Source organism: Aotus nancymaae, unplaced genomic scaffold (genome assembly GCF_030222135.1).
Source record: "Aotus nancymaae isolate 86718 unplaced genomic scaffold, 86718_ANA_hifiasm-v0.15.2.pri h1tg000018l, whole genome shotgun sequence".
Lineage (NCBI taxonomy): Eukaryota > Metazoa > Chordata > Mammalia > Primates > Aotidae > Aotus > Aotus nancymaae.
In genome coordinates, this window is record NW_026988430.1 from 18,346,804 (window position 1) to 18,374,146 (window position 27,343).

The 27,343-nt window shown below is 52.3% G+C and overlaps 1 protein-coding gene and 1 non-coding gene across 9 annotated transcripts; both read right to left on the reverse strand.

The window, feature by feature from the left end:
* On the reverse strand, positions 1–27,291 carry CHD3 (chromodomain helicase DNA binding protein 3). 8 transcript variants are annotated; one of them, XM_064378344.1, is made up of 40 exons: positions 26,982–27,291; positions 22,275–22,387; positions 21,302–21,472; positions 20,979–21,103; positions 18,480–18,763; positions 18,112–18,242; positions 17,813–17,963; positions 17,458–17,651; positions 16,917–17,150; positions 16,529–16,732; positions 15,116–15,327; positions 14,308–14,439; positions 13,817–13,916; positions 13,212–13,403; positions 12,870–13,070; positions 12,379–12,516; positions 12,013–12,134; positions 11,685–11,858; positions 11,424–11,565; positions 11,049–11,180; positions 9,994–10,111; positions 9,667–9,791; positions 9,230–9,461; positions 8,745–8,911; positions 8,125–8,302; positions 7,574–7,639; positions 7,036–7,121; positions 6,751–6,884; positions 6,044–6,188; positions 5,708–5,870; positions 5,493–5,614; positions 5,252–5,387; positions 5,034–5,135; positions 4,713–4,838; positions 4,212–4,320; positions 3,890–4,022; positions 3,388–3,583; positions 2,147–2,310; positions 1,766–1,892; positions 1–1,274 (listed from the first exon to the last, which is right to left on the reverse strand). In XM_064378344.1, exons 1-40 carry the CDS (start codon positions 27,256–27,258, stop codon positions 1,153–1,155), a joined length of 6,180 nt encoding a protein of 2,059 aa, XP_064234414.1. In that variant the 5' UTR covers positions 27,259–27,291; the 3' UTR covers positions 1–1,152. The 8 variants fall into 8 exon arrangements, with proteins under 8 accessions (XP_064234414.1, XP_064234419.1, XP_021530384.2 ...); XM_064378349.1 differs by lacking the exon at positions 26,982–27,291 and adding an exon at positions 22,954–23,307; XM_021674709.2 differs by lacking the exons at positions 5,034–5,135; positions 26,982–27,291 and adding an exon at positions 22,954–23,307.
* On the reverse strand, positions 6,480–6,618 carry LOC135275787 (small Cajal body-specific RNA 21). Its single transcript, XR_010343370.1, has one exon. It is a non-coding gene; the product is annotated as a small Cajal body-specific RNA 21 (non-coding RNA).
* Positions 27,292–27,343: the final 52 nt, after the last annotated feature.

Consider the following 27,343-nt stretch of genomic DNA (forward strand, 5'->3'; position numbering starts at 1 on the left):
GAAAGGAAAGTATAATTTATATGTACAACCAATAAACCTGATAACAGAAGAGGGGATCAGGACAGACCAGGAGTGGGTGTGAAGAGATACTGGGAAAGGGGTGGCAAGAAGATGAAGTGGGGGGTTCGCCATGCAAATTGCCACTCTCCCCAGCCCCTCCTGGGAGGGGGGATGTGCCCACATTTCCCTAGCCTGCCCTCCACTATTTTGCTCTGGTCCCAACGACAAGGTAGGTCCCAAGACCCTGACTAGGTCCCCTGCCTGACTTAGCAAATGTAGTCTGTATCTAGGCCTTAAGGAGGGAGGGTAATAAAGTCTTCCAGGAACCTGAGCCCCAGAGCTGGCGGCTTCCCCCATGTCTGGCCCACTGTATTCTCTCCCACCCTTCTAGGTTACCTGGGTCCCTAGAACAGGTTGGGGAGCTCCTCTTTGGCTTGAGGGAGTATCACCCAACCATTACTCTTTTTGTAGGGGTGGTCCTTGGTCCCTAGAGAGGGGGGAACATTCCCAACACAAGATGCCGGTACACAGGAGGTAACTGAGTCAGTGAACGGCGCCTTTATTCTGAGGCTGAACAGCAATTGACTTCCTCCCTCATAACTGCTCCACCCTCCATGTGGGGAGAGGTAGGGAAGGTAACATGCAGCCACCCCTCCTCTTCCCTTCCTCCCTCCCAGGGCTCATTTTCATCCCTCTCTAAAAGTCCCCTTCCTCTCTTCAAAGCTGTCTTCCCCACAAAAGTTCCTAAAGGCCAGGCAAGGCTAATCCTCCACTTCTGCAAGAGATGGAGCTGATACTGCAGGGAAACGACTGGGGAGGCTCCACCTCTTTCCTCCCCACAACCATTTACTGGGAAGTTGTGTATACTTGGCAGTGGGGGATGAAGGTACTTGGAAGACCCTGCGAACCATCTCCCACCCAGACCTTCTCACCAGCACAGTCTTCAAGGCTTGGTGGGAAAGGTGCATGGGAGTGGAGAAAGACAAAGGGCCCTTCTTGAAGAGAGGAGCTGCAGAGAAGGGCAAACGGGTTCCTAGCCCAGTGATGGCCCAAGGGGTGGGGAAGGCGGAGGGTTGGCAGCAGGCCCCAGTGCTTGAGCTGGGGGTCGGCCTCGGGGACGGGGCCTGGGTGAAGGGCAGGCCTGGGATCCAGTCAGTCGTCTATACAGATCACCTCCCCGGCTCGGGGCTCCTTCCGATCCAGCCCGTCTGACACCAATGCCCCCACCATTTCCTTCTCCTTCTTCACCAGCACTGGAGGGCCGTTGGTGGCGGCTGTTTGGGAAGGGGGTAAGGAAAGTTCAATCCCCACATCGCTCCCAAACGTCACTTCATGACAAGGGTATTTTCTCACTTCTAGGTCACTTCCTGCCACTTCCAGTTGCCCCAAGTAAAGGTGGGAAGACGAGCGCAAACCCCTTTCCCTGAGATTCCACTCTGTGCCACATGATTGAACACGTGTTCCCACTCTCACTATACCCCCTCGGGTTTCATACTCACTTTCCCTTGAAGGAACCTGGAAAGCGGTGGCTTGGGTAGAAGACACCAAGCCACAGAACTACTACAACTCTGGTTTTTGATAAAGGGGATAGAAGAGGGGTTAAGAAAGGGATGGGAGGGACAGCCTAGAACAACTCTATCCCATAAGACACCAGACGCCACTAAGGAAATGAGACGGACTAGAGCAGTTAAAGGGCAGCTGAGCAGAGATAAAATGTGGCAAAGGAGGAGTGTGAGTAGCAGGAAGTAGGAAAACACCAGCTGACCTGTGATGAAGGACCCTGCTGGCATCTGGCTGTAATTGGCGCCTGCGGCGGCCAAGGCCCCTACGGGTGCGGCGCTGAAGGCCGCCCCGTACCCCGGAGGTGTAGCGTAGGGACCCGGGGGGAAGGCCTGGAACAGAGTAAGCAGAAGTTGGAGTTAGTTCATAGTTTGTGAGAGGAAAGAAACTGCAGGAGAGACATTATCAAGCACACTCTACAACTACTGAGGGTAGGACACACAGACAGGGAGACTCACTCAAGGGTGACGACTGTGTTCTACCAAGTTGTTTCTCCATATTGTATAGGATTCTGATGGAAGTGTTTGTATGTGTGCAGGAGGAACACAAACAGGGAAAACTGGAGTTAGCGGAAAAAGAGGGTTACCGGTGTGGGGTGAGGCTCCGTGCCCTTGCTGGCCAGCCGGCTGAGGATGCTGCGTTCGGACATCTGAAGGCGGGCTGCGATGGGGGGTATTCGCGACAGCGTGGCTGGCAGGCGGGTCACGTCCGCCTTCATGTCGCTCAGCAACTCCTCCAGCTGGTTCAGAACTGGGGCCCGGGCCACAGAGAAAGAAGGGGAAGAGAAAGACAGGGAAATAGAGAGATGGAGCCAGGAAAAGAAGCAACAGATGGACAGATACAGGCAGAAAAAGAGCAAGAGAGGAGGATACGGATGTCAAAGAACCAGAAATCAAGGTAGTAAAACAAGTAGACATAAAATGGAAGCAACTCAGGGAAGAAGAAAAAGCATCAGGAAGAGAGAGAGAACAGATGACCACAGAAGACAAATGGAAAGAAGAAAGAAAAAGGGAGTATGGAGAAAAGGAGGATGGGGGGACATTGGAAGACATGGGGGCGGGGAGTTGTCAGAACATCTCATACTGGAAGAGCAAGGTTTGGGGTTGGGGATGATGGGGAGGAAATAGGAGGCATGGGAGGTGGTGAGTGGTGTCAAAGCTTTAAGGAATCAAGGTTTTCATATGTAAGGGGAGAGGGAGGTTAGAAGGTCAGTATTATAGATTCGAGGAATTAGAACAGGGATCAAAGGGGCCAGGAGTCAGTCACTACATCACACAGGATTAGATGGTTAGAGGGCTTTGGGACATAATCTCTGTCATTGGCAGGGTAAGAGTGGGTAGGAGGAAAGGTCGAAAGTCGAAGGTCAAAGGGAAGCTTCATGGGATAGGGTCAGATGGGTGGTAGTGTCTGCCACATGGGGTGAAAGAGATGTGAGGGAATGTGATTTGTTTGATCAGAACCAAGGATTTGTATGGTGCATATACAGGCCAAGGACCCTAACTGGATGATGATAGCAGTATGGCAGGCATGCGGTTCCACCGCCAATGAAGAGGCCCCATTGTGTGGAGGGGACATGGAGTTTGGGGCAGGTCCCTCTATGGGGCACAGATGTGAATGCTATCAGGCATGGATGTGGGCTGGCTTGCACAAGTCCTAAAGGCTAAAATCTAAGTTGGTGCCAGGTGGGCAGGGGTGGGGTTAGAGGTCAGAGGGGGGTGGTTCAGAGGGTAGAGGGGTCAGAGGGTTGGGAAGATTTTGAGGGGTGCGGGGTGAAGACTTACGCAGCGTTGTGGGCCCTCCCCCGCGCGGGGCCGCCGCGGCCCTTACCCTTGTGCAGGACGGCGTTGGCTGGCTTGTTCCCCGCCAGCGACTCCTTGGAGAGGTGCTGGTGGCTCTCGGCCAGGCACTCGGCCTCGGCGAAGCGGGCGTGGAGGGCCATGGCGGGGTGCGCCGGCTCCTGCGACAGGTTCAGGTAGGCCGCCCGCCGCAGCTGCTCCTCAATCACCAGCGCCTGCTCCAGGAGCTGAGAGCACAGGGTTGGGAGGTGACGCCAGGGCTCTGCCAGTAGTGGGTGAGTGGGGGATGGGGGGACTGGACACAGCAGAAGACCCACCTGGCCCTCACTGCTGGCCCAGAGCATTCCCAGCTGCAAACCTAGCATCAACCCTGATCCAGACCACACTCCCAAGCACAAAGTTACACTTTGGTCTTGGCCCCAAGCTTCACCTCAGCCCTGAAGGTGTTAACCTTCCCTAGGTTCCAGCTAGATCTGATTTCACTTCTGACCCAATCCCCTCTATAACCCGTTCCTTTCCTCCCTCATTCCCACCTTGAACCTCCGGGCCAGGAACTTATTTTTCATCTCCAGAAAGTTCCCCTTATTGGCTTCAGTTTTAAATGGCTCATTGATAATGGCAAATTGAGCATCATTCTGGATGTCCTGCCACCGTGCGTAGCCATGGCTACCAAGGAAGGAAAGGGAACCATCAAGGAATTTAACAGAAATGGGTTTAGCTTTGAACACTTATTCCTTCCACCTGACTCCCCAAAGTGTGGCACCAGCCCGTGTCCCTGAGTGTGACATCATCACCCTCCTTTTTTTTTCCAGCTTGAGAGAACCTTTTTCTTCTTGCATGTATATCAAAGGATACAGGACAATCCCAGCCAGAAGCCAATAGTCATGTCTTCTGTGCCAGATCTCATTGAGTTTCCCCGAGGAAATAGCTGCCCGTTCCTCATTCTGCCACAGTGTGTGAAGTTCTGAAAAGAAGGCAGCAGACAGAAGAGGAAACAGGGGTTTGTAGACTGCACTCAGTCCAACAGACAGGTAGACATGGGGAAACTGAATAATAGAAGAGAACTAAGGGCTCCTGAAGAGGAACGGGTAAAGGTTAGTTTAGGAATTAGGAACAAAATCAGTTACTAACCAGGTTCAAGTTAGAAATAAGAATAAAGGTGGGATTAGAGCCAGCTTTGGAGTTAGGAGGGATACTTAAGAGAGATTTAGAGCAAGGATTGGAGTCAGCATGCAACATACTTCATTGGAATTTACTTGGAATTAAAGGTAGCAGGAAGCCTCAGGCAAAACGAGAAACCCCATGAGGATGAGCAGATCCCCGTGAGGAGCAGAAAGCAGCGAGAGTCTCCCCAACCTGTGAAGCCACCATCTGCGATATTGAACATGAACCGGGGCTTCTCTGTCTTTTCCTCTCGTCGTCCATTGGACCGTGGCTCATCTCGAGGCCCTGGTCGAAGCTCCCGGTCACCTTTTACATCTTCTGCTAGGACAGACAGGGCAAAGCTCACAGCTCAGGACAGCCTCCTCCCAGGTCCCAAGACTACTATCTGTTCTGTACTGTACTCTACTGGCCTTTTGAACAGCTACCCGCCCAGGACCCAAGCATTCGGTTCCCCAGACTCCACCTCCCCTGATGCCCTCAGGGACCCAGGTGTTTGGTCCTTCCACCCATTACCTCTCTTGCCCAAATCCCCTGTTTCCCCCTCCGGCCTCTCCCTGTGTTCCTGTCCATCCAACGGCTTCTCCTCCCCCCTTTCTCCTGGCGTCGACTCTGTGGCTGTGGGAGGGGGTAGGGGATAGGAAGGGACGATGTTACCCTCATCCCCTGACCCCAGAAGAGGGAAATAAATCCCAAATTCTAATCCCCCATCACTCCTAAGGCCATGCACCCACCTGACTTCTCTCTGTCCCCACGGTACCCAGGTTCAGGCTCCATCTCTCCAGGTACCCCTGGCACCTCATCCTCTAGAGGAATCTTCCTTGGCTCCAGCCGCTCCCCGAGTGATGGGGCTGGGCTGGGGGCATCAGCCTGGAAGAGGACAATGGGGTCAGGATGAGCCAGAGGGCTCCTAGGCACCTGGCCTCCAAGCCCCCTCCCCTCCTGCTCTGCAGGGGAAACCAGGGAGCCACACACCTCTGTCTCTATCTTCTCCCCAATTTTGCTGTTCTTCTCTGGCTTTTCCTCTTGGCTTTCAGCTTCTTCCTTCTCAAGAGGTATCCTTATGCCTTCTCCTTTCTCACTTGGAGCTGGAGTAGCTGCAGGGAAAGAACAGTGATAAGGGCAGAGGTTCTCCCGCCCTGACTCCTGACTCCCTTTCTGTCTCTCCCACCATCCTGACTCCTGATTACCAGGTTTAGAGGTGCAGGGACTGTTGGTAGCAGAAGCCTCAGGAGTGGTGGGAGACGTTTTGGTAGGAGAGGAGGCTCTGGAGGAGCGCTTAGAGTCAGCACTGGGATCGGGCATCAGTTCCGGCATTGACCAACGCCCATTGATGTGCTCAAACTCCTGCACCTGGGGTGGGAGGGTGGGAGGGACAGGTGTGTCAGCTCCAGGCACTTACACACAGGAAGCTCCAGTCTCCTCCATCTCACACCAGTGCAAGCTTAAAACTCAGGGACAGAGGCAGAGGAAGGACAGAGACTAAGCAGTCAGCTTGATTCTTTGGGGGAGAGGAAGACTGCTACCTTCTTCTTGACGAGAGACATGACTCCAATGCGGGTCAACACCTGCTGGCGACTCAGCCCCTCCCGAGGGACCCCATCGGCAAAGGTTTCAGAGCCATCTGCCCCAGGCTCACATAGATGGCGCATGAACAAAGACACATAGGCCCTAAGGAGCATGGGGGTGGGAGAAGGGTTAGGGGAGCCATAGAAAAGGTATAGGGCAGTGAGGGAGGCACAAGGATGACTGAGAACCCTCAAACCCCCAAATCTCCAGGTGCTCCAGGGCTCCTCCCCTGGGCTTCTCACTCTCACCATTACCAGCCCTTCAAATCCTAACTGTCCTCCCATGCCCCACCCCTGGTCTTTCCCCTTGGCCTTAGTACTTCATTCCTGGGCCCCATCAGTCAGCTCTTCATCCTTTCCACCAGCTCCTCCTGCCAGGTTATTGTGGCCAAGTAAATGTGAGGCTGGGACAGCCGTGGAGAGGCTCCTTGCTCAAACGTCTCTCCCCTGGGGAGGATGCCTGGCCCCTCTACTCTAGGCTCGGCTGAGGGGAGGTGGAGTAGGCTGAGACCACCCCCCAGGAAATCGAGCCAGGAAGTGTTGTATGGCAGGGAGGGTGATTATCAGTTGAGTAAGGTCACATCATGTGGCGGCCACGAGGAAGAAAGTAATACCCAAAGCTCTTACCCTTGCGTCCAACTCAGCCCTGTATCACCCACACTCACTTAAACTCCTTCTCAGTCTTGCCCCTCAGGTCCCGCACCAGCCACTGCGTGGTGAAGGCATCCTGTGGTGGCATCCCCCAGCGCATCACAGCATTGAGGAAAGCCTTCCGCTGACGGGTGTTGAAGCCCAGCACCTGAGGGTAGGGGGAAGGGGGCAGTGGTGACGGATGTCCAGCGTTCTTAGGTCTTGTCCTTTCTACCCTCAGTGACTCAGGCTCCAGTTTCCAGCCCCCTGGCCCTCGTGCCCTTCTTGGAGAACTCACGAACTCTGGGCCCAGCTCTCACCTCAATGTTGCCCCCGACTCGGGCCAGCAGTGGAGGCAGTGGCTTATCTTTCTCATTCCGGAGCTGCCTCTTTGACTGTCGACGCCCTGAGGGTGGGGATGACATCAGTTAGAAGATCCACCACTTCCTCTAAGCCTGTCCTCCTTAGCACCCCATTTCCACAAGACACAGAACACAGGAACATTCCTGTCATGTTTGAGGTGCTCCCAATTCTCTCCCAAGCACTTCAGAACTACTAACCCAGTGAGTCTAAAAGGACCAGTCATATTTTAAAATTAATAGCTGATACCTGACACAGGCCAGATTATCAGTGGGAATGGAAAATCAAACAACCTTTCTTGATCTAGCCTATGTGGATACACATGCTGAAGTTTACTAGCGGAGAGACTATGAACATTTCTTCCTTTCTGCTTATCTGCAATCTTGAGTTCTTCCACACACAAAAACATTTTTTTACTTGTATATAAACAGTGGACTTAAAGCAAACTGGAAAATAAAATGGGAAGAGGTGAGGTAGAGTCAGGAAAACAGATGCCACCTTCGGGACGTTCATCGAAGTCTTCATCCTCCTCCTCTGATCCCACCGAGTATTCTGACTGGTTGTCTGTCAGGGTGGAAAGGGCCCAGTGGTCAGTGAAGGTTCTCGGGATATGCCCATGCTGGGGCCCTTTGTGGCTGGATTCCTCCCTGCAGAGACTTGTCTACATTTATTCTGGCCTTGACTCTTCTGGGAATGCCAGACACTGCCCAAAGTCTGACTTGGGAGCCACATATCCTAAACCTTCTCCATTCATTGCCCACCTTCAGTCTCTGGGCACCTCTGGTTCTCCTGCCAAACCTACTCTAAGCAATGGCCCTGGGTGTCCACAGGATGCCTGGTGGTGCAACCACCAGACAGTTTCAATCACCTGCAAACCCCTCTGGCCTCTGGGTAGTTCCTAATGACTCTACTTTATGTCTTTCCCTTTTAGCAGTGGAAGGCTTTAACTTCTAGGCTTCTCTCTTGCCCTCTAAAGAGCCCCAGCCTTCAAGCCCCTACTCATCATCACTTCCTCCCTGTTCACTGCCTGCATCTGGGGCAGTCCTCACCTTGGTCTTCCTGAGCAGCATCATTGTAGTTAACTTGCTTGCGAACCCGCTTGCCCTTGCCTAGATTCCGAGCCAGGTCTTCCTGCTGTTGCTCATAGTGATGCCTCAGCAGCTTCTCCCAGTAGTCAGGGTCCACATTCTCCTCCTGCTTGATGATTTCTCGCTCGATTTCCTCAATCTGAAGGGCAGCAGAATGAATGTACACTGGGGGTCTCCTTTGCTAATCCTTCTGCTGCAACAAAATCCCTCTTCGGCTGCGTCAGCCCAATCCGGTCTCACCACTCCTGGAGTTTCTTAACTCTGCATACTTTTTCTAGACATTGCACATGTTCCATGCCATCTCCTACCTGCCATGTCCTCTCCTCATGTTTTCTCAATCTCTCCTCTAATCCCTTCTGACCGTGTTTCTCCTGTACCATCTCAGAAGGTACCCTTCTGTGTTTACCAGTAGTGTCTGTGCCTAGGTTCCTCTCTGAAGTCCAGTCTCTTATTAGACGAAGTTGTTGTTTCAGGACCACTACTGCTCTCAGGGAGACACTCTTACTTCAAAGCCAAGTAAAGGATACTGCCTTTTGGAGATGGCCTGGGATAGATTGTGTCTGGCCCCCAGAGCCTCTCACCTTGTCTTCTTCCCGCACGACGTACTGTGCCACCTTGAAGGAGCTGAGATACTCATTCATGTTCTGCACATCAGTGTCCTCAGTTGCATCCTGGTTCCGGTCCAACAGCCGAGCGATGGCCTCATTGTCATAATGAATCACGCTGCTGTCCTCCTCCTTGTTCTCTCCTGGTGAGAGGGAAAACAAAGGGAACTTTGGGTTCCAAAGTTAAGGCTGATGGGAAAGCTCCTACTCTGCATCCTTGTCACAGGAGCCCTTGGAGAAGGCTCTTTCCCTGGGAGCCAGCGTTGAAAGGTTTTGGTTTTGTTTGTTCTAACCCTACAGGCAAAGAAAGAGGCCAAACTTCCTCCAAGGGCTACTAAAAGAAGGCTCTCCTTCCTTCAAAGGCTGCAGAGAAGAGTTGTTTTTCTCTCCCCAGGGGGGCTCAGAAGTGCTCCTGAGAGAGCAGGGGCCTGCTTTAAGGGAGCTGCAGAAAATGTTCTCACCCTCGTTTTCATCCTTGAATAGCTCTTCGGTGCCAAATTTGAGAATGTCGTCTAGCTCCTGCTTGGACATGGAGCCTGCCTTGGAGCCCAGCCCAGGCCGTACCACCAGGTGTGTCAGCATCATCTTTCTCTTGGCCACTTGTGTGATCCGCTCTTCCACTGACGCGCGAGTCACAAACCGGTAAATCATCACTTTGTTGGCCTGGCCAATCCGATGAGCCCGGCTAAAGGCCTGCAGGGGCAAGAGAAACTGGCGGGTGGATAAGCAGAGTGGCTGGGGAGAAGATGCCCGCATGCTCAGGAAAGAAAGCTGGTGAAGAAGGGTCTTCTCCCCTCCCAGAAGAAGTTCATTTCTGACCCCAGAGCATGCCACCCCTCTCCATGAACCCACATCTCATTGCTAAATGGTGCAGGGGCTCCAGGATGCCATTCCCCACCTGGATGTCATTATGGGGGTTCCAGTCAGAATCAAAGATGATGACAGTGTCAGCCGTGGCCAGATTGATGCCCAGGCCCCCAGCACGGGTGGACAGGAGGAAGCAGAATTGTTGGGCCCCAGGAGCTAGGAGGTGAGAGTTGGCTCAGGTTTTTCTCGTACCCAGTAGTTCTGTCCACCTGCTCCTAGATGTTCTCTGATGACAAACCACCATGCCCCCAACTCAAGTTTCCAATGTCCCCCAAGCCAGTCCCCCTCCCATCCCGCGGACCTAGCACAGGTTTCTCAGGCCTCCCACACCCACCAGGGACCAGTGTATCTCCCTCACCATTAAACCGATCGATGGCCTCCTGCCTCAGGGCACCAGTGATGCCACCATCGATGCGCTCATACTTATAGCCTTCATAGTCTAAGAAGTCCTCAAGCAAGTCTAACATTTTGGTCATCTAGAGCAAGAGAAAAGGATGGAGTCTGGAATAATAAGGTGGTGGGATGGCTTGTTTGTTCTAACTTCTCCTTTAGACAAACTCAACCCCATTCCTTACACCTGAAGCCCTGCTTAATAGGGGGGCTTAAGCCTCATTACTCCACATTTCTTGTCACATTCTCTTGTATATATATATATATATATATATATTTTTTTTTTTTTTTTTTTTTTTTTTTTTGAGATGGAGTCTTACTCTGTCTCCCAGGCTGGAGTACAGTGGCGTGACCTCGGTTCACTGAAACGTCCACTCCCAGGTTCAAGTGATCCTCCCACCTCAGCCTCCCTAGTAGCTGAGACTACAGGTGCACACCACCATGCCTGGCTAATTTTAGTATTGTTAGTAGAGATGGGATTTCATCATGTTGGCCAGGCTAGTTTTGAACTCCTGACCTCAAGTGATCCTCCTGCCTCAGCCTCCCAAAGTGCTGGGATTATAGGCGTGGCCACCAGGTCTGGCCCTCTTATCACAATCTCTTGATTTAAGATTGTTCTCCTAAGGCACAGCTTCTCTGAGACCCATGAAAAGGTTTCAGGGAAATCTAGAAACCCCCCTGAAAATCTGTTCACAATTGTGTCATTGTATGTACAGAGTGGCCCTTCACCCTCACCTGCCAATAAGATGAAAAAATGATTCTGGTCCCTAAGGAGGCAGATGGCTCACCCTCACCCTTCCCCCATGCAGCTGAAAAGGAACTAGAGCCGGACTTCAACTTCCAACAACCTTAAGAACAGGCATCAGAGGCCAAGAATAAACTTACTATACAAGAAACTCTTACAGGAAGAATCTCCTCATGTCATACCAGAGCAGCCACAGGAAAAGGGTAAGAAATTAAAGTCTGGAGGATGAGAAGAGGGAAGAGAAAGCAGATATAAAGAGAGCTAAGGGCACAGGTCACCTGCGAGAAGATGAGCACTCTGTGTCCTTGCTCCTTCAACTTTCGAAGCATCTTCTGTAGCAGCATGAGCTTCCCAGACGACTTAATAAGTGCCCCACCCTCATAAGCCCCACTGGGGAGTTTTGGGGACTCCTGAAAAGGGAGGAAAAAGGAGGAGGAGAAGGTCAGTTGGGAAACATGCCCACATATTCTTAACATGCCTAGAAAGCCAGATGCCCGAATCCAACTTCCACACTTTCCTACTTCACTCAGAGACCCAGTCCCTGGCCTTCCAGTCTAGCTCCACCCTTGTGGCTCAATACCCACCTCCCAACTAGTCCCCACCCATGTTTCCAGAGAGCAGGTGTCCATCAGCTCCCTGCTCTGTGTATCTACCATAGCAGCCACGGGAAAAAGGTATGGATGGTTGCAGCACTTCTTAAGATCCATCATGATGTTAAGCAGCGACACCTGGTTCCCACCACCTCGTGAATTCAAGGCCTCAAAATTTCGAGTCAGGATGTATTTGTAGTATTTCCTAAAGGCCAGGAAAGGGGTGTAAAAGAAACATAATAAAGGAAGCAATTACGATATTGCACTTGGAAAGCTGCCATCAATCCCCAACCCCTACTCCAGGCAGCTCGACTTGCATCTTACTTCTGCATGGGGCTTAGCTCCACCCGAACGATGAGCTCTGTCTTGGCTGGCATGTTCTTAAAGACATCTGCCTTGAGCCTCCGTAGCATGTGTGGCCCCAGCAAATCGTGCAGTTTCTTGATCTGGTCCTCTTTGGATATGTCAGCAAACTCCTCCAGGAAGCCCTCCAAGTTGCTAAGAGACAAGAGACAAAAGACAAGAAAATTAACAGGTTGGCAAGTTCTTTGCCCTGATCTCAGGCTCAATCCACCTCAGATTAATCCTCTATCAGTTCACTTTATCTGCTCCACCTCTTACCTCTACCAACTACCCTTAGGGAATCACTTACTTAAATCTCTCTGGAGTGAGGAAGTTCAAGAGATGAAAGAGCTCCTCCAGATTATTCTGCAATGGGGTTCCTGTCAGCAGCAACTTATGATCTATCTTGTAACCATTAAGAACCCTGAAAAACTAAAAGATGGGGCAAAGCAAGGCAGGAGAATGGGCTTATTAGTGGCAAGTAACCAACCCACAGCATTGGCCTTTCCCTGCCCCAGCTCCCGTTTCCCTCAGAATCAGAGGCCCCAAATCTCTGGTCCCTTCCCTCTTCCAACTGGACGTCCTTCTAGACTACAGAAAGCAGTCTGAAACTTTTTTTGTTTTTTAGGACCAGGGCAAGTGGGAGTCCACAACTTCAAGTTTCTTAGTCACTCACCTTGGACTGGTTGTTCTTGAGTCGATGGGCCTCATCCACCACAAGACAGGCCCAGCGGATGGAACCAAGTGCTGCCTGATCAATGGTGATCAGCTCATACGATGTCAGGAGAACATGGAACTTCACCTGTGCCTCCCTCTGCCAACATAAATATTGCCTATTCAGCTGCCACCTGACAACCACGCACCTACATCTCCGGAACCACACCTTGTCCTGACTGTGGCTCCCAACAGGAGCCATTACGCTGTCCTCTAAGCAGGGATTACAGACCATGGTCCCCAAACTTCTGCCCATAATTCCAGTACTGACAGATCCATGTATGCCCCTGGGAATACCTGCCACATCTCTCGGATAGTAGTGCAGAGATATAAGGACGGGTGGAGGAACAGAAAGAGAAAGGTGAAGAGAAAGGGGAATAGAGAAACCGAACTGGCTGAGAAAAGGAAGTGACAGATTTGAGGTCTTAGGGGATATAAGGTAGAAGGGCTTACCTTCATCTTAAAAGCTTTCTTGCCCCCTTTGATGGCATTGTCCTCAAAGGAGAATTCATTCTCACGAATGATGGCCCGGCTGTCCTTGTCACCCGTGTATGTTACCACATAGAATTTGGGTGCCCACATCTGGAACTCCCGCTCCCAGTTAATGATGGTAGAGAGTGGGGCACTCACCAGGAAGGGACCTTTCGTGTGGCCCTGTGAGTCAAGAATGGGGGTGCCATAAGTCTAGACTAGAGGCTGTATATGCCAGTCCTCTGCCTGCTACACTCCTCCATTTTCCCCACTCCCCACTTCCCCAGTCCAGGCTGTCCCCCTCAAGGGCCTAGAAGCCAGCACCTCCTTATAGAGTGAGTAGAGGAAGACGATGGTTTGTATGGTCTTGCCCAGACCCATCTCATCAGCCAGAATAGTGTCGGTGCCTTGGGCCCATGAGAAGCGTAGCCAGTTCAGCCCTTCTAGCTGATACATGTGCAGGGTGCCTCCAGTGGCTGTGATAAACCGTGGCTGAGTCTCATATTTCACGGTAGGCTATAGAGACAAAAAGTCAGAAAGCTCAAGGAAACAGTCAGCGGCTCCTCCAGTCTTAGTCTCCTCCTCCCTGGCACTGATACGAAGTTGGATTACAATTCCCTCTACTATGGTCTGAGTTTATGAAAGTTCTCACATCTAGTCTTCAGCCCCCTCCCTCATTCCTTAAGACAATATCCAGCAGCACCATAGGGAGGGGCCAGCTGGTGAAAAAGCCCCCAGTGAGCTATCTCTAGTGGTTCCTGCCCTTTTAGGCCAAATTCTTAGCAACTCTTGAAGCAACACTGGATGCTGAAGGAAGAGCTACTTTTCACAGAGGTTACTGAATCTCTGGGAAGTTCCATCAGTAGCTCTTGGAAAATCTTCAATCACCATGGCTCCAGAAACAAGAAATGCCAACTGAGAGGACTCACATCATTAGTGGGAGAACTGGGAGGCCCATCACCCTGTAGCTCCTTCTTCTTCTTCTTATACTTGCGGGGCTGGGCAGGGTCTTCCCCCATAATTAGTTCTCTGGAAAAAGAGTGAGTCTGAGTGAGGCCTGGTCCTTGGGACCCCTACACTTTCTTTTCTGAACCCATTCCAGACCTACTTCCCACTGTCCATGACCTAGATTTTCCCATATTTCCTTTTCCCAGGCTCTTTACTCTCGCCCTTTGGATTTCACCTCAAGAACCAACCCTCCTACTCTTGAGCATCCTCTTCTTCATCACTCAGCCAGAACTTGTTTCTGTTCCTTACATGACCTCTTTACCAAGCCCATCTCAAACAACCCAGCCCAGGTGGCCACCGCCCTAAACTCCAGGTTGAATCAGTCCCTACTGTAGCCTCATTTTATGCTGGAGCTTTAGCTTTCATGCCCTCATCCTCAGACTCCCTCTAATCCACAAGCTCTTTCCCTCACCGGTGTCTCCAGTAGCTTTGCTTATGTTCTTCATATTCAGGGATATTCATTTCATCTTCCTCCCACGTAGACTGGTCATATGGCAAGTCCCTCCATTTCACTAGATAGTGGTAATTCCCCTTTTTATCCACACTGTGGGGCAGGAGGCCATGAGGAGGAGCAGGAGGAAAAACAAACACGGATCACAAACAGAAATAAGGCCTCAGATATGCAATTATCAGCAAACATGCAGAATCTGTCACCCAGCCTTCAACAGTGGGCTGCTGGAAGGGAGTTTAGAATAGCTGAAGTGGCAGCCTAACCTTTTCAGGATGGTATCCTAAAAATCAACTGTCACAAAATGTTCCTGGAGATCCCTCCTTACATCATTTGTTGACCTCATCACTAAGTATTTCCCTTATGGAGCTCAGAGTCTTGTGGGGAAGGCAGCACTGAAATAACTAAATAAATATCGTAACTTTAGGCAGTAGTAAGTTCTATGAAAAAGAAATATTCAAAACACTGGTCTGGATGAATCATGTTTCGCATGTTTTGCTTTCATGCCCTTATCCCCAGACTCATGTGCCATGTCTTATGCCACTGGAGATGACAGGAGGCAAAGGACAAAAGGGGCACTGCCTGGCCGGACTTATCTCCTATTTTCTCCCATTCACCTGGAGAAAACAAGGCCAGAAAGGCTGGAGCAACAGCAGAGGTTATCAAGGTTAGATCCATTATTTGGTTAATCAGCAAATACTAACATGGGGCCATCACCATGGTAAGAATAGTGTCACATACCAGTCTGACCTCCCCCGGACCAAAGATTCACCTGTGGTTGATGATACGGTGAACAGTCATCCACTCTGGCTTGATGCCAAAACGATAGTACTTCTCCTCCATCTCAGCATAGTGTGGATCTTTCACTTTCCGCTTGTCACTCTTCCCATCATCCTCACCAGAGCCATAGTCCAGGGGTGGAGGCTCATCCATGTCATTCTTCCGCTGGTAGTTTCGGTACATTACCAAATGGAAGATTTCCAGCTGACAGGGCACGGAAGAAAGGGGAAGAGATTGTCTCAACATCCACAGAGGACAACAGAGAATGGGGAAGAGGTCAGCAGGAGGGATGGCATGGGAAAAGGGAACTATGAAAAAGGATGGATTGGCTGGGTGCGGTGGCTGACGCCTGTAATCCCAGCACTTTGGGAGGCTGAGGTAGGTGGATCACATGAGGTCAGGAATTCAAGACCAGTCTGGCCAACATGGTGAAACCCCGTCTCTACTAAAAATACAAAAATTAGACAGGTGTGGTGGTACACACCTGTAATCCCAGCTACTCAGAGGCTGAGGCAGGACAATCGCTTGAACCCAGAAGGCAGAGGTTGCAGTGAGCTGAGATTGCACCACTGCACTCCAGCCTGGGCAATAGAGTAAGATTCTGTCTAAAAAAAAAGGCTGAGTGCAGTGGCTAATGCCTCTAATCCCAGTACTTTGGGAGACCAAGGCGGTGGATCCCCTGAGGTTGGTGAGGTAGGGAGTTTGAGACCAGCCTGACCAACATGGAGAAACCCCGTCTCTACTAAAAATACAAAATCAGCCAGGCATGGTGGCACATGCCTGTAATCCCAGCCACTTGGGAGGCTGAGGCAGGAGAATTGCTTGGACCCAGGAGGTGGAGGTTGAGGTGAGCCAAGATCATGCCATTGCACTCCAGCCTGGGCGACAAGAGCAAAACTCCATCACAAAAAAGAAAAAGGATAGGTTAGAGACAAATGCCAAAACAAGAAAATAAATAAATTGAAAGAGACGCAACAGTTTCAGAAGATAAGGCCTGGGTGGGGCTGTTACGAGCAAAAGGAGATAGGGAATGGGGTTATAAAAATTGAGAATTTTTAAATAAATAGAGATGGGGTTTCACTATGATGCCCAGGCTGGTCTCAAGCAACCCTCCTGCCTTGGTCTCCCAAAGTCCTAGGATTATAGGTGTCAGCCACCATGCCCAGCCAAAAAGAGTATAAAACATGGACAAAGATAAGGAAGGACATAAAGTTAAGAAAGGCTATGCTATATTTAAGGGAAGAAAGCTAATGGAGATTGGGAACAAGAGGACTGTAGACCAAAAGAATCACATACGGAAACTAAAAACAAAGGGTACAGAAGCCCAGCAAATAGAGGGATAAGAGAGGGAGAGAATGGCAGGAAATGAGGTCATGGGGGAGAGGGACAGAAAAGGTCCTAGTACCTGAAGCTCCTTGGCCCAGGAGCAGTGCCAGTAGGATAGTCCTACCCACTTGACAAAGAACTCTCGCTCCGATCTGCCTTGAAGAGGACGGGGTGGTGGGACATCTGGATTTCCATCTGCCTGTTGAGGGGCTGGCACTGCTACAGGTGGCTCCCCCCACCGCCAATGCAGGATCTTCTGCACTCGACCCTTCAGCACGGGGCACTTTAGGATGGACACGTACAAGAAGGAGGAAAGAGGCCGAAAGAACCCACTGTTAGATGAGAGGACAGGGGTCCCACAAGGGTTCGGGAGTGTAGAGAAAGGAAAAGCTGGACAGGAGGGCCCCAGTGATGGGGGAAAGGGTCAGGCCTGACAGTAAATACAGAGAGGAGACGGTTCCACTCACTGTGCATCGGGGACACAGCCATTCCCCATTGGGAATGTCAGGCAGGGGAGGATTTAGACAATGAATGTGGTAGGAGGAGATGCACGCGTCACAGCACAGGAGCTCCCCGCCATCCTTGCACACACGACAGTACTCCATGTGATCATCCTCCTCCTCCTTCTCCCCTTCTTCCTCTCCCTCCTCTTCGTATTCTTCCTCTTCCTCCTTGGCCTCCCACTGGACCCCCTCCTTCTCCTAGGGGGTCAAGGACAGACACACAGACAGATGGAAGAAGTTAAGGAGTGAAACTGGAAGATACAGGCAAAGACAGGACACCTGAATTCTAGAAATGCAGAGAAGCTGGCAGGAACTAAGGAAAAGGATACTCTAGTTTCAAAAATGTTGATTCTGGGAGCAAAGGTGTGGGAGAAAGGAATACACTAGGATCCTGGACGCTTGGACATCTGTTACTAAGAAGTCCAGCCATCTGGGATAGGAAGAGGGTAGGTGAAGAGATGGGTGGGTCCCTCAGGGCCATCAGATACTGGCATTAGGTACTTACACAGTGAGGGCAGCTCCATTTGCCCTCAGGAGCCCGGTCAAGCTCAGGATCAAGGCAGACGAGGTGGTAGGCACGAGGGCAGGTGTCACACAGAATAATTTCCCCACCCTGCTGGCACACCTCACAGTAATCCTGGTGATCCGTCTCGTAGCCATCAACCTCCTCCTCCCCGGCCACTGCAGGACAGCCCAGGACTGTCATATACCCCGGTGGGGGGATAAGGAAGTGGGGCAGGGGGAGATGGAGAGAGAGGGAGAAGGATTGAAGAGAGAAGTCAAAATTGAAAATAAGAAAGACAACAAAGGATTGAGAGAACGGCTCACTGACAGGATCACATGCAACCAGCACTCCTTACCCTTCTTCTTCTTCCTTCCTGGCCGGCCTCTCTTTAGTTTCTTGGTACGGACAGGGCCATCAGGCCGGCCAGAGGCACTGTGGACACTGCCACTGTCCAGGTCTGACTCCTCAGCTTCTGGTTCAGGACCTTCATCACTCTGAAAAACATACTGCCCGTAGCCCCGTGGCCGTCAGTGAGGCAGATTTGATTCCACACCCTCCCCAGGCCTTTGGCTCTCTGCTCTGGCTTCCCTCACAGATCCCTACCTCTGGATCCTTGGCCCGCAGGTGTTTAGTAGACAGGGACAGGTCACTCACCGAGCCTCCCTTCTTCCTCTTGCCACCCAGCAGCCCTAGTTTTATTTTGAGTGGTGCCATCTTCTTTCCCCGAAGCTTCTTGCGTCCATCAGGCACTCGGGGGCTCTTACTCCGCCTCTTATGGCCTGGACCTGAATGAGGAGTAGGGGTGAGAAGAGGAAAAAGTGGAGGTCATGACACATCCTAGAATAACTGAGGTCACAGAGGCCTCTGGACTCCTCTGTAGGCTACGGTTTCACTAAGCCCCACTTCCTGGAAAGCATTTCTCCTCCAGCAATCAGGGCTGGGAAGGCAAGAGTTCCAGAATATAATGCAAAGACATGCGGTTTGGAAGGTGAGATGACAGTTGTTGGAAGAGAGTTCCCTACCTTTGCCCTCTTTGGTTTTGGCTCTTCGGATGGGTGGGGGCTGGATATCAGCAGCAGGGGGTGGTGGAAGGGCGGGGGGTCCGGAGGGTGCTATGGAGGTGGCCGATGAGACAGCAGCTGACACCTGCTCAGCTACAGCTGCTGCTGCTGCTGCTGCTGCTGCCGCCACAGCAGCTGCTGACCCTTTGAAGGGGTTGTTGGCACTGAATTCTCTCCATTTGGCCCCAAGGATGGTCATCATCTTAGACATTGGGATCTTAGGATTCTTCTTAGCAATTAGGGGCCTGTAAATATAAAAGGAGAAAACTCGGACCCTTCACAGATGGTCTGGGAACACTGCCATCTCCCCTCATCAATTAAATCTATGTACATGCTAGGATTCCTGGGTGGTGAGAATATGTCCTATTAGGAGAAACAGCCATTTAAAAAAATAAACAAATAAAAAGAAGTTTAAAAAAAGGGGAAAGAACAGGTTTAAAAAAGCATTAAAAAAGAAATACAGGCCAGGCACCATGGCTTGCGCCTGTAATGCCAGGCCAAAGCAGGAGGATTGCCTGAGCTCTGGAGTTCGGGATGAGCCTGGGCAACAAAGCAAGATCCTATCTCTACAAAAAATTAAAATAAAAAAATAGTAATTAACTGGGGGTGGTAGCGCCTATAGTTCCAGCTACTTGAGCGGCTGAGGCGGGAGGATGGTTTGAGCCCAGGAGCTAGAGGATACAGTGAGCTATGATCACACCACTGCACTGAAGCCTGGGTGACAGAATGAGACCCTGTCTTTAAAAAAAAAGGGAAATAAAAAACAGCAAAATAAAACTTAAAAGCAGATAAGGTTAAAAAATAATACTGACAAAAATGCTTTACTTTTGTATGCTACTTTACAGTTCATAAAACACTTTCACATATATTATACCTTATCTCATGCTCACAATAATACTCTTGAGTTACTATGATTCTCTGCATTTTACTAGTAAGTTCCACAGGCCCTGAAGATGGCCTTCTGTAGGACGGAGTGTGAAAGAGACAGACCATGCTGGTTCTGTTTGGGGGTGGGATGCTAAGCTCTTGTGTGGACATGGGTGATCCACAGTGCTGAGAAAAGCATCACGTTCAGCAGTGAGGCAGGTGAGACAACATTACTAACGATAGTCACCAGTTACTGAATGCTCCCTAGGGGCCAGGCACTGATTGCACTGTGCTTTCCATTCATTATCCCACCAAACCCACACAGACTCCTATGAGGTGTATATTATTATTATTATTCCCAGTTTATCAATTATTTATTTATTTATTTGAGACAGAGCCTCAATCTGTGCCAGGGTGGAGTGCAGTGGCGTGATCTCAGTTCACTGCAACCTTCGCCTTCCAGGTTCAAGCGATTCTCTTGTCTCACCCTCCCAAATAGCTGGGACTACAGGCGTATGCCACCATGCCCACCTAATTTTGGTATTTTTTTTTTTAGTAGAGTTGGGATTTCACCATGAGGTAATCCGCCCACCTCAACCTCCCAAAGTGCTGCGATTATAGGCATGAGCCATAGCGCCTGGCTATTCTCAATTTGTAGAAGAGGAAATCGAGGATTAAAGAAGTTACTTGCCCAAAATGTAACCAGGATCTGAACCTAAGCAGCTGTCTCCAGGACACTGAACTGATATGTTAAAGTGCCTCCTTCCCAAAATACATCTCCACTTTTTTTTTTTTTTTAAGACAGAGTTTCACTCTTGTTGCCCAGGCTACAGTGCAGTGGCGCCATCTCGGCTCACTACAACCTCCGCCTCCTGGGTGCAAGCAATTCTCCTGCCTCAGCCTCCTGAGTAGCTGGGATTAGAGGCATGCACCACCATGCCTGGCTAATTTTTTTTATGTAGTAGAGACTGGGTTTCACCATGTTGGCCGGGCTGGTCTTGAACTCCTAACCTCAGGTAATCCACCCACTTTGGCCTCCCAAAGTACTGGGATTGCAGGTGTGAGCCACCGCGCCTGGCCCATCTCAGCTATTTTCTATTCTACTATTCTCTACCGTCCTTGAGGAGTCACTGAAGCTCAGGTCCCACTGCCAGCAATGCACCCTGCATTATTACCAGGGCTTAAGGAAGGGGCACAAGGCTTGCTAAGTGAGCAAAGGAAGTTCAGGAAAACTGATGTATCTCTCAGGTCCAGTCTAGAGACAAGTCACAGAGCAGAAGATGGAACTGTTGGGGCAGGGGAGGGCTCACTCTATTCTGTCCTCACTTTATTCTGTTGCTAAAGAGTTCTCTAACCCCACACTGGAATCATGATCACCTCTCCACCCCTTGCCACTCAGTGAAGAGTTCTTAACTGGGGTTCTTGGATCCTTAGGAGTCCAGGAATTCCCTGAAATTACGTGTGGAATTTGGTGTGTTCGTGCTGTGAATTCTCTGGAGAGCAGTTTCATAGCTTTCATCAGATTCCAAGGGGTCCAGGGCCTCCCTCAAATGAAAAGTGTCTATGCTTAAGGATTCTCCAGTCTTACCGCACCTCATGAACTGGCTAAAGGCTTTGTAGTTGGTGAGTGTGTGGTAATCCTCCTCAGAGAACACATGTTCCACGTCCTCCAGGCCCCAGGTCAGAAGCAGAGTTGCTGACGACTTCTGTTCCACCTGCTGCGGGAAAAGAGTTTTGGTGAAGTAGGTGCTCCTCCAGCCCCTATTTTGGGCCACACACACGCCTGTCTACCTACCCACCAGCTTCCCTGGGCTTTCTGGCTTCTTGCTCCATTTTCCAGTCCAGTCTCCATTCCTCCCCACTTCATGCACATCTTCAGTGCGGATTTCTCACTCTCATTCCCTAATTCTACTCACCTTTTGCCCCCCATCTCCCTCCCCCTTTTTCCGCCGCTTTGTCTTCTTCTCCTTTTTTTCTCGGTGCTTCCTTCTTCGTTTCCGACCCGGTCCGGTTCCATATTCACTGCCCCCACTCTCTGACTTCTCCCGGTACTCATCTCGCTCAGAACCAAATTCCTCCTCACTGTCCTAAGAAAAAGAAATAAAAATAACATTTATTCATTCCTACCATGTGCCAGAAACTGTTCTCAGCACATATTATATCTTATCTCTTTTAATCTTCACAACAATCCTATATGGCAGCAATTTGTATCTACTTTTTACAGATGAGGAAACTGAGGCACAGAGAGCCAAATCAATGGACTGGCATCCTAGACAGAGGAATGCTGGGCTCTTGAATTCATACAGTCTTCTGGAGTTTGTGCTTTCAACTGCTTCTCTTTGCTGCTGAGGCAAGTTAAATTGACAACAGGGCTCTTCACTAAGTCTCGGCGAATGAAGTTAGGGTCCCAGATCCCTGAGATACAGGCCAACAGTGGTGGGGAATTGGGATGGGGGGGCCAAGCCTCCTTGGCGTTAGGACCCCACCACAACACCAGTAATCAGGACCAGAGAACATGTAGGTCTCTGAGAAGAATGGGTCTTTTTTTTTTTTTTTGAGACAGTCTCACTCTGTCACCCAGGCTGGACTACAGTGGCATGATTTTGGCTCACTGCAACCTCTGCTTCCCAGGTTGAAGCAATTCTCCTGCCTCAGCCTCCCAAGTATCTGGGACTACAGGTGCGTGCCACCACACCTGGCTAATTTTCTATTCTTAGTAAAGACAGGGTTTCACTATGTTGACCAGGCTGGTCTTGAACTCCTGACCTCAGGTGATCCACCCCCTCCTTGGCTTCCGAAAGTGCTGGGATTACAGGCGTGAGCCACGGCGCCCAGATGAGAATGGGCCTCTTGAGCCTTGCCACAGAGTTAGGAATTCTTGACACTTACACGCTTCTTGCGTTTGCGGGGTTTTCCTGGCTTATTCTCCTTCTGCTTCTTGGGTCCTCGTTTTCTCTTCTTCACACCCAATGCTGAAGGCAGCAGCCGAATGTCATCTTTATCTTTGAAGCAAAAAGCACCAGAAAACCTAAGCCTCTAGGTTTCCAGTCTCTGAGGCCCCTCTGCTTGCCCCTTCCCCATCTCTGCAGTTCCCACTCTCTAAGAACTCAGCATTAACTCCTCCAAGCCCTGCCTCCCTTCACTGGATGCAAACAGAAAGTGTTTCGAGTACTCTGGGATGCTCTGGTTCTGAATGGGAGGTCAGGGTTCAGAAGAGAAGAGCAGCCAAACCACTCCCCTCCCTCCCCTCCTACTAACAAGGGACCAGGCTCCAGGCCATGGGCTGTGACTGTGGCAGGTCCTTTCAGTCACCGCCAGGGCTCCTCCTGCCTTCCCCCTCACTTCGCCAGCTGGCATCCTGCCCAGGAACTGGGGAAGCCATGCCCAGCTGCTGGCCTGGCCTGACCCCAGCACTTGGAGTGGGGAGACACAAGCTGGCAGCTCCCTAAGCCAGATGCTAGGGAGGGAGAGCCAAAGGTGGACACCTGGGTTCTCACACTAACACCCTGGGGCCCTGACATCTTTTGCCAAGAGGGAGGCCTCTATTTACATTTCCTTGGATAATGACCAGGCATCCTGTCACCCCTACACAGTCCTGGAGGAAAAGAAACCCTCAGCTGGTAATTTTTACTTCTTGCCCACAGGATCACAGTGTCTGCCTCCATCATCACACCCTAATTTGGCAGGAGAAGGTCTCCACAATTACCTAAACATTCCTTCTCCCAAGTAGCCTGAAATCTACCTTCAATTCTATTCCCATCTCCCTGCTCCCTTTGAGAACTTGGGGGCTATACCCTTTGTTTCCCGATCTCACCCTTCACCTCAATATTTTGTTTCAGATATCCTGACCCACTCATCTATATGCAGTATCGGAGACCCAAACAAAGATATAGGCACAGACAGACACACCCAGCATATGCCTTCTCAAAAGCGCGCGCGCACTCTCTTTCTCTCTCTCTCTCTTCTCTCTCTCTCTCTCTCTGGCCCACAGATCCAGAGGATGGCCTGTACCTGCTTCAGCAGGGCTAGGTCCCTGGCTTTCTCCCCAGATGTCTCTGTCAGAGGGCCCCAGGCAGGCTCTTCCCTGATATCCCCCCACCCCATTATCTGTGAAGGTGTCACTCTGTGAAGGCTTGGGGAACGGAGCGTTACTCCACATGGAGGAAGACAGGATGCCCCACAGACTTGAGGCCCTGGGGCTCTGGTTCACCTCCCTCCTCTACCAAGCACTAGACTAACCAGCCAGACCTGTCTACACAGGCAGAGGCAGCCGCTGCAGGACGGGAAAGCCTGGGCTTGGCCCAGCCCCTAGCTCTAGGACACACAATCCTTTCTCCCTCCCTCAACAGCCAACGGAAAATTAGCCACAATTAACACCAGAGGCCTCGGTTTCCAGTGGCTGAGTCGCAGTCTCTCCTTCCTTCAGTGCTACCTTTCCTGCTAACTCCAGCATCCTGTGTCCCCTTGTGCAGGAAGACACTCTAGGACTGCGTGCATGTGTGCAGGGAGGGTGGCTGCCGAGAGCCCGGGTGTGAAACAGAATGGGGACTGTAATAGGAAGTCAGTAAGGAAGGCGCCATGCCCCAGCAGCCGGCTTCCCTTGACCCCTGGGACTTCGGTTGACTTGAACATGGAAACGGAGGCTGCCGGGGCAGTGGCAAGGGCAGGCCAATTGGCTAAGAATCAGGGACCGGGCCTCCGCCACCACCAGCCAAGGTTGGTGCACAAGCCGGTTCACTGTACTCCCCACCCCAGCAGGAGGTTCCCGAACTTGGGCAGCCGTCGATGGCGGGAGAGGCAAAGCGAGAATGGCGAGGAAAGGCAAGGGAGGGTAATAAAGCAAATCTAAGTCCCAACCTCGGTCTCAACAGGCACTCAATGCTGGCCTGGAGCCCAGGCTCTCCCACATCCCCGGCTCGGATCTCGAAGGGGCGGGGGGAGGGCCGGAGGGCTCAGGGCGGAGCCTGGCCGCCCGAGAAAGCGGGAGGAGTCTCGGCCGAAGCCTCGCCTCCCGCCCGCCCCTCTCTTCTTCTAATCTCACCATCAATCTCTCACACATATATTTATTTTTTCTCAAATTCCCCTCCCTCCCCCACAACGAACCACCATAATAGGTCTGCTGCACATGCGTACTGCAGGCAGGGGGTGGGTTTGTATTTTCAGAGCTTTTGCAAAGAAACTACCAGAATTTTCCGCACCACCCACAATCATTCCCCACCCCCACCCCCAAGGAATCACATCTATATATTATGTTATATTATTTCTCTCGACTTGCCAGAAGGGGGAGGGAGAAGAAATGAGTTTTTGGCTTCCTGCTCCCTTCCCCCACCAACATGAGTGCTATTATTTTAAACGCTTAACAATGTAAGGAGACTGAAGAGAGGGGGAAGGGATAAAATTGGTCTGGGTAAGAATGTAAAACAAAATGGTGAGAATCAAAGCAGTCGGAATGGAAAACAATGGAAACCTCTCCTGTGCACAAATGCATATTCTAGACAAGAGCGAGGGCAGCCTGAACAAATTTCCTTAGAGGAGGGTTATTTTCCCCACACTTAGGCAGACAGAAATAATGAGTGGGCTAAAAATATTTTCCCGAAGTTTTACCTCCGAAAGTCATCTGAGGGGGTGAATCTGGGTCACTCATTTGACTTGGAGGGCTGAAAGGGAGATAAAAATTGCCCAGGGGGAAAGGGGAGGTGGGTTTTCATTTCTGATGTAAAATGTAAGCAGCCTTTGACGTTTCTTCTGGTCTATTCAGAAAGCCAAGGGGGAAAGGGGAGGCCCGGTTGACACAAAGACCCATCTCAACCTCCGATCCTTTCACGCTTCTCTCCCCCGACGTACCCAGATCCGGGACCTACCCCACCCCACCCCAGATTCCGAGTCCCAATACAAATAGGTGAGCGCTGCCAAGCCCCTGGCAGGACCTGGCGGCCTTTCTTTCCCTCTTTTCAGCGCCTCTGCCGGAGGCAACCCCAAAGGCACCCTCTCCCCACAACTCCCCTTTCCTTCCCCTCCTGCCAAGGCGGGGGGCTCTCGGGGAGAACTTTTTCAAAACTTTTCTCTTTTTCAGACAAGCTTGCGGGGCGGGGAGACTTTATCCTGTTTCCAGGAGACACATCCCTCCCCGACCCACAAGAAAGCACACCCCGCTCCCCCAAAGGTCGTCTCAGCTAGATGGGAACGTTTGCCACAGAAGCCACACGGATCAATATGACAGTTTTACAAAGAGCCCGATGTTGGCCGTTTTGAAGTTTGCTGCATTTGTGCCGCATGGCAGCCAGAGGCCTGGGGGTGCGGACGTCCCCTGCTGTTCCCCAAGCAGGGGGTGTGGACACCCCGATGCTCACCTATCCCAAAGAAGACCAGAAATCACTCCACTAGGAGGGTGGTCTCAGGGGGACACCGCTGGGCGCCTGACGCGGCGCAACGGTCTGGAGAGCGCCGCCCAGAGAATTCCGCCGGGTGACTTGTCACCCCGGGGGACGGGTGCTGAGTGATGGTCAAGCTGCAGAACAGCTGGGTGGGCAGTTCACGCCCCCCAACGTGCTCAGGGAGTGGGTGGTTTCAGCGAGAGAGAGTGACAGTGAATGGCAGCCGCGCGAGAGTCACAGCTGGGCAGCTTGGCCACCCCAGACTGACGGGGTCAGGAGGGGTACCCCCCACCGCACTTGACACAAAAGAGCCCAGAGCCCCGGAGAGATGAAGGGGGTGGAGCTGGGGGCATCTGGTTCCCCAGACACTCTCCTCTCCGCTCCCCAATCCTAAGGGACTGCTGTCCCCTGCACAGGCTGGGGGAGCGAGGGGACGAGCTCCAGTCTTATTCCAGGAAGTGGTCTGCGTGGACTGTGGCCACCACCTGCCCCTACTTATCAGCAGCCCACAAACATTCACACGACCCCTCCCTCTAGTGGCACCTAACGCCCCTCAGTTGGCGGGCACCTAAGTCCCCACGGGTGGAGGGGGGGTCCGATGGACACCGTTCCCTCTCTGCCTGCCCAAGTCCTGAGCGGAGGGGGCAGGCCCGCCGGCTGCTCCGTGCGGGGAAACCCCGCTCTCCCTCGGTCCAACCCCACCGGGGCCCGAGCCCGAGGGGCGCTCGCGCGGCCGCCCCTCCCCCACGCGCCCCTCCCCCACGCCGCCGTCCGGCCGCCAGGGTCTCCGCGGTCCCTCGCTCGGCCAGGGAGGGGGCCCTGGCTTCGCCTCGGCCGTTTCCTGCCTACCCCCTCCCCGCCGAGGGTAAAAAAAAAACCCTCCTCCTCCTCCTCCCCCGAAAGCCGCGACCGAGTGGCCCGGTCCGCGCGCGCAGCTCGCGCCCAGCGCTCTCCAGCCGGGGTGGCGGCGGCGGCGGCGGCGGCGGTGGCGGCGGCAGTGGCGGCGGCGGGGGAGGGGTGCAGCGGGGGAGGGGAGGAGGCCTGGCCCCGCGGTCGCGGCCGCCACCGACCGCCCGGACGCTGCAGGGCCACGGGCCCGAGCCCCGGATTCCCGCCCCGGATTCGACTCGGTTCGGCCGCGCGGTGGGTGCCTCGCCCCCGCCCGGCTTCGCGCGCCCGCGGCTCCCACTTGGGCTTGGGGGGTAGTCTGGCGGCCGCTTACCTGGCGGCGGGGGCGGCGGCGGCGGCGGGGGCAGCGGTGGCGGCGGCGGCGGCGGCGGCGGGAAGAGGTGGCAGCCGGGGGGGCTGTGGCGGTCGCGGCCCCGGTCGTGGCCCGGCCCGCGCCCGAGTACTCCCTCGTCATCGTCCTCCTCATCGTCCTCGTCGGCCGCCTCCACCTCCTCCTCCTCCTCGTCGCCCTCTTCTTCCTCCTCTTCTTCCTCCTCCGACACCACCATCTCCTCCTCCTCCTCCTCCTCGTCCCTCAGAGGGGAAGCCATCCTGTGGCTCTGGCCCCCCCACCACCCCCCCACCCACCGCCCGCCCGCCTCCCCCACCGCTACCACCACCACCTCCTCCTCCTCC

Excerpts from the sequence above, each read along its gene's own strand:
- CHD3 (XM_064378344.1), bottom strand. The coding sequence starts at position 27,258 with ATGGCTTCCCCTCTGAGGGACGAGGAGGAGGAGGAGGAGGAGATGGTG. Across the intron at positions 15,328-16,528 it reads CCTGGGCCAAGGAGCTTCAG|CTGGAAATCTTCCATTTGGT; the intron begins GTACTAGGACCT and ends GTGCCCTGTCAG. Across the intron at positions 5,871-6,043 it reads TGTCTCTCGTCAAGAAGAAG|GTGCAGGAGTTTGAGCACAT; the intron begins GTAGCAGTCTTC and ends CTCCCACCCCAG.